The sequence below is a fragment of the Sinocyclocheilus anshuiensis genome, unplaced genomic scaffold, assembly GCF_001515605.1.
Source record: "Sinocyclocheilus anshuiensis isolate Anshui unplaced genomic scaffold, SAMN03320099.WGS_v1.1 scaffold256, whole genome shotgun sequence".
Lineage (NCBI taxonomy): Eukaryota > Metazoa > Chordata > Actinopteri > Cypriniformes > Cyprinidae > Sinocyclocheilus > Sinocyclocheilus anshuiensis.
The window spans coordinates 46,792-53,245 of NW_015558587.1; the positions used below are offsets into that span (position 1 = coordinate 46,792).

The following is a 6,454-nucleotide window of genomic DNA, read 5'->3' on the forward strand; positions in this document are numbered from 1 at the left end:
TGCATAACACCGCCCAAATGTTCACGCAAAGAAAGAAGGCGTAACTTTTATTCTCGCTGTAGTATTGCTGCTGCCGCCATGTCGTGAAGCGGAGTCCAGCCCGGGGTTGTCACATGTGGTTGCCGCAAGCCCACCGGCCTCTGCTCACTCTAGCCCGCACCGTGTGGCGCTGTGTTTCGTTGTGAAAGTGAAACTACTTTGTTTGGTCTTCCAAAAGAGGACACGACTAGAAATCAGTGGTTAAGTTGTATTTACAACACTGTTCCAGAACAGTTCAACCCAAATATTCAGATGTGTCCAGCAGTCATAAGTCATTATAATCCGTAATTATGTCCCCACTGGATACAACAAATGCCTCGTTTATAATGGGTTTTAATGTTTTTGTCTCGTCGCTCCGGCTGGGACAAGGCATCACAATATGGTGAGGGGCGTAACATTTCTGTCACACACTTGAGGTATTCGGCCAATCACAACGCACTGGATAGCTGGCCAATCAGAGCACACCTCGCTTTTCAGACCAATGAGCTTTGTAAAAATCGAGCGTTTCAGAAAGGCGGGGCATAGAGGAGCAACAATAATGTACAGTATTTGGAAAATAATGTGTTTTTTTAACCTTAAACCGCATAAACACATTTCATTACACCAAATACACAAAATAATGTTCTTTTTAGCAACATCATATGACCCCTTTAACATGGGAGAAAATAAATAGACAAGGAAGTGAAACTTTAGTTTCTAATTACTAATAGTGTGCAATAAAAAAATGTACGTGAATGAAAATTAGCCAAAAGGGGAACTGACAGCGAAAAGAGAACAAAATGAAAACGATATTGTAATAGAAGAGGTACTGCAAGTTTCATACCTTTAAAGGTAACTCCCCAGTTTAAAATATGAGTTTTTGTTTCCACTCTTCTGAAACACCAAATGTGTATATATAAATCAAGTTGTTCTCTTAACAACTCATGTCTGTCCATCAATCACAATTCTGCTATTCAGTAAGACCGTTCAACGGTCCAAACTGCACCTCCAAAACCTGTGCATCCCTAGTAAAGAAGTAATATATTTAAAATACATTTATTTCATACTAAGTATAGTTCAAATCTATTAGCATATTTACTGACAGATAACTTATTAAATTATAATTAAACTTTACTTGGCATATTACTTGTGCACAATGCACTTTTCTTAATATTAAGTCTAAAGTGTGTTTTAATGTCACTTTTGATGAGGATTGTATGATTTTTTAATAATATCAGACTTTAAATGCAAAATATTTAAAGTGTACCTGAAGTATACTTGCAATAGTTCCACTTTAGCACAATAAAATATACTAAGTATATCTTTAATTGTACTTCAGCACTACTTCTGAACAATTAAAGTGCATTAAGTACAAAATTAGTTGTTCCAATTTACTTTAAGTATACCAGTTTAGTATACTAAAAGTACAATTGCAGGACATTTTATTGAGTACATAAATTTAAATATATCAAATGTATTTGTAGTATACTTAACATGAAATAAATGTATTTCAAATACATTTAGGTATATTTATTTTTCACTAGGGATATCCTTCTAAAAGATCTACTAGAAATGCACAGCTTAAAGGGATAGTTCACCCTAAAATGAAAATTCTGTCATTAATTACTCACCCTCATGTCGTTCCAAACCCGTAAGACCTCCGTTCATCTTCGAAACACAAATTAAGATATTTTTGATTAATTCTGAGAATTCTCTGACCCTCCCATAGACAGCAAGGGTACTACCACGATCAACGTCCAGAAACGTAGCAAGGAGATCGGTAAAATAATCCATGTGACATCAGGGGTTCAACCGTAATATTACGAAGCTACGAGAATACTTTTTGTGTGCAAAAGAAAAAAAAAAAAAAACTTTATTTGATCGTGGTAGTAACCTTGCTGTGTATGGGAGGGTCAGAGAGCGCTAAGATTCCATCAAAAATATCTTAATTTGTGTTCCGAAGATGAACAGAGGTCTTACGGGTTTGGAACGACATGAGGGTGAGTAATTAATGACAGAATTTTCATTTTTGGGTGAACTAACCCTTTAAGCTTATTTTTACCAACATGCCAGGTTTGAAAGAGAATGTTTTGTATATCTTGTATTGAAAGCTATAGCATTGCCAAGTATTGTGTCCTTGGAGGCAATTGTTGTGTTAGCACTGGTTCATTTTAATCTGACTAGCTAGCTTTAAAACACACGTTCACCAGTCACAGCAGTGGCCATCTACTCAGATTTGCGAAAGAGGTAGCATCACTTGAAATGAAGCGCTTGTGACAGAGATTAAAGATGAGGATGGAAAATGATCATTTTTACAAAAATGCAATGTATTGTATTTTTTTTATGCAATAAACTTTGCTACCTTCATAAGCTAACCTCCAGAAACATAATATAAAGATCTAAATATGCATTTCCTGACCCATTTGAAGGCATTCAGTCTGGTGCTAATTTATGATATAAGTTTTGCACAAGAAATAAATTGTGTCTTTGAGAAGAGTCATCAGAATGTGGTATGCTTGCATATGTAGTGTTGTTTGGTGATACAAAAAGCAAAAATTTAGACACTGGAATGCACGTATTGTCATGCTTCACCAGCAGAGACAATGGTAAAATCAGTAATTGTGTGGCATGAAAGACCAACAAAGACTAAAAGTAAACATCGGTACAGAAAACACAAGGTGGAAAGATTTAATGATGAAGAAAATATGAAAGTAGTGATGCCCAAGTTGCTTCTTTTTTGTTAGACAGGACTCATTATTGTGTGGACCACTCTCTAAAACTCACTAGTATTGAGTCAATTACATAAAATTGAGAGATGATCATGCTGATCCATGTTGACAGATGGCAGTGCATCAACACCACTGTGGTATCAGAACTTCAAGTACACAATGAACAGCAATGCTACCACTAGATATAGAACTACTAAATGCACCTTTAATCCAATATCTCCAATAGAGATACTACTAAAATAGCTTGAAACAAGCAGGTTTTAGCAGGTAACTTGTATTTGTATCTTTCAATAACTTAAGGAGGATTAGAGTACCTTGGTCATGGCCTCCAGCTGGGCCTGCTTGCTCTCGTTGGCCAACTGCAGCTGTCTCATTCTGTTCTCCATCATCTCCTGTTCAGCTTTCATCCTGTTTCTCAGCTCCCTGCGTTTCTGTCTGGATTCTCGGTGTGGGGAGGAAAGGCCTTGCCTTATGTGGACAATGCAGTCCTGGATGGCTGAATACACATGAACACATGAAGTTGTGGATAGACAAATATTTCACAGTCAAAAGTGTAAACTCTGTGTGTAACCAGCACAGATATGCAATACCTTGAATCCACTCTTGTTTTGCCTTTTTATCCGATGCATTGATCTCAAAACTTTTCTCAACACATTTTATAATAAAGAGGTTTTTCTTTCCATCCTTGTCTGGTAAGGACTGCAAAGACAGAGCAATTTAGATATTTAAAGGGACAGTTTAGCCAAAAATCTAAATTCTGTCAACATTTGTTCACTATTTTGTTTTTCCAATCCTGTATGCTTTTCCGCTGTGGCTTTCATTTCTATTAAGGCTTTCATTTAATTCAAAATATTTAAATGTAACATTGTGTGATCAGTCGTGAAACATGAAAGAATTTATAATGTTGTTGTACATGCATCTTTAAGTGCCAAGTTTGAATAAATGTTCTTAATGATTTTTGGTGGATAACAACTTAAAGCGATAGTTCACCCAAAAATGAAAATTCTGTCATCATTTACTCACGCTCAAGTTCTTCCAAATCTGTATTGAGGGTGAGTTTCTTTCTTCTGTTGAATACAAAAGAAGATATCTTGAAGAATGTTTGTAACCAAACAGTTGACTATGTTACTATGGAAGTCAGTGGCTACCTTCAACTGTTTGGTTGCCAACATTCTTCAAAATATCTTATTTTGTGCTCAGCAGAAGAATTAAAACTCATACAGGTTTGGAACAACATGAGGGTGAGTGAATGATAGATGACAGAAAATTTTCAATTTTGGGTGAACTATCCCTTTAAAATTTGGTCTTTTCCTTACGCAACACTTTCATACGACTTGCAATATAGTGCATAAGTCATATGGGCTGCTTGTTTTCATTTGACTGCCCTAATACCCATTGACTTTTATTGTATGGAAAAGAGCAGCTTGGACATTCTGCTAAACGTCTGCTTTCATAAGAAATCATACAGGGTTGGATCGACATATGGAAGCTTAATTTTGCCAGAGAATTTAAAAAATAAAAAAGGTGATTGCATCTTTTTATCTCGCAATTATGACTTTTTTCTCACAATAATGAGGGGAGAAATTCTGAATTATGAGATAAAAAGGTGTGGCAGAAATAATCTTCCATAATATGAGGGTGTGTAAATGATGACAAAGTTCTTGTTTGTGCGAACTTGAAAAGACCTTTAATTACAACAAATATTGTAACAAATGTTCTGATATTACCTCAACACAGCAGTTGCGATCAAGTGAAATACATCCCTTCTGCTCTATGAGGTCTTCACTCACATAATAGGACATGTAATTGAGATGGAGCTCAAACCATCGCTCTGTCCAGTTCTTTCTCTTATGGCCTTTTTTCATCATATAGCCCTTTTTGAATAAAAAAGGCAAGTTAATCACTTGTAAGGAAGATCTGTTTATTTCTCCAGTTTTGGAGAGTGGATATTTACATTGGCTTTAACACAGACTCCCACCTGCTTAACAACATCCATTACAAGTTCCTGATAGACCTCATTGATGCCCATGGAGAGAGTCTGAGGGTTTATGCCCTTGGTGAAATGGCCCATGCCAATAAGCTCAATCAGTTCCCAAGCATTCAGATGTTTTTTCTTTGCACCGAGCTGCATTTTGTAGCCTTCAAACCTGTCCTCGTTCCAACTGCAACCCATTGCTGCAAACAGCCTGCGCAGGAAATACTCGAGCTGTTACAATACAAAATACAGCGTTATTTCCATTTGATTATCATGTCATTAGAAAAAGATATAAAAACCACTAAAAGCACTAGAACCAACCTCTTCTGTGACAATGTGCAGTGGATATTTATCTTCAGACAGAAAGTTGAAGATGCACCAGACCTTGAAGGTGTCAGCCTCTGAGATGAGCAGATGTTTGCTACTGATGTGCTTTGGTGCAGATAAAGTCCAGCACATCTTATTCAGCTCGTTGAAGTCAAAGTTGGCCTGGATCTGCCATTAAAACATTCAAAATTAACCTAATTTAGCGCTACAATTTCAAATCTTTTTGCAGAATTCATAAGCAGAGGCATAAAGTTTATCTTGTGTTGACTAACTGAAAGGGACTTGATTTCAGAAATTTCATATCAGGCAGCAAGTAAGGAAATCAGTGAACTTGGGCAATGAAAATTAATATATCTATGTCAATGCTTAAAAGCATGCAGATGTGGACAAGAGGTTCAGTTCTTGTTCAAACCAAACATCAGAATGGGTGAAGAAATGTGATCTACTGTAAGCGAGTATGTCAGAAACTGTTGATCTTGTGGGGTTTTCACACATGAGAGTCTCTAGAGTTTACAGAGATGGTGTAAACAACCAAAAACAGTAAGTAGCAGTTTCTCAGGGAGAAAAACGCCTTAAAGACAAGTCAGAGAAGAATGGTCAAACAGGTTTGAGCTGACAGGACGGCAACAGAAACTTTTACAGAAGTCATAACCACATGTTACAGTAGTGCTACAAAGAAAAGCATTTCTGAATGCACAACATGTCAAACTGTAAAGTCGAAAGGAAGCAGAAGAGCTCAACAACTGCTGTTAGTTAAGAACAGGACATCGGATTGAATGTTGGGGGAAAGCAAATCATACTGTAGTTCACTTCCAAGAACAAAATATATAGAAACTTCTGATGAATTTGGGTGTTTTTCTTAAAGGGATAGTTCACCCAAAAACGAAAATTTTATATTTATCTGCTTACCCCCAGGGCATCCAAGATGTAGGTGACTTTGTTTCTTCAGTAGAACGCAAACGAAGATTTTTAGCTCAAACCGTTGCAGTCTGTCAGTCATATAATGGAAGTGAAACATACACAAACAAAACCAAATTAAACCCTGCAGCTCGTGACGATACATTGATGTGTAAAGACACGAAACGATCGGTTTGTGCAAGAAACTGAACAGTATTTATATCGTTTTTTAACCTCTGATTCACCGCAATGTCCGAACTGTCCTCAGCGCATTCGTGTCTTCTTCTTCAGCCGGCGCATGACGCGTCTTCTTCTTCTTCTTGCTTTACGGCAGATCGCAGACTTATAAGTGCATTACCGCCACCTATCTCTCAAATGGACCATTGACACTCCTAATTGAGATTGTAGATAGAGTGTCAATGATCCATTTCAGCGGTCCATTCACAGACCGATCGTTTCGTGTCTTTACACATCAATGTATCATCACGAGCCGCAGGGTTTAATTTGG

General features: G+C 37.1%; 1 protein-coding gene across 2 annotated transcripts in view; it reads right to left on the reverse strand.

Annotated features, from left to right (window-relative positions):
• The window catches only part of swap70a (switching B cell complex subunit SWAP70a), a 14,500-nt gene that overhangs the window by 4,579 nt on the left and 3,467 nt on the right, over nucleotides 1-6,454 (reverse strand). For both annotated transcript variants that reach the window (XM_016475616.1, XM_016475615.1), the window contains exons 3-7: nucleotides 5,044-5,217; nucleotides 4,726-4,953; nucleotides 4,475-4,621; nucleotides 3,338-3,446; nucleotides 3,062-3,243 (exon numbers count right to left, since the gene is read on the reverse strand). In XM_016475616.1, the coding sequence (XP_016331102.1) occupies nucleotides 3,062-3,243; nucleotides 3,338-3,446; nucleotides 4,475-4,621; nucleotides 4,726-4,953; nucleotides 5,044-5,217 (840 nt within the window). The remainder of the gene's footprint in view (nucleotides 1-3,061; nucleotides 3,244-3,337; nucleotides 3,447-4,474; nucleotides 4,622-4,725; nucleotides 4,954-5,043; nucleotides 5,218-6,454) is intronic.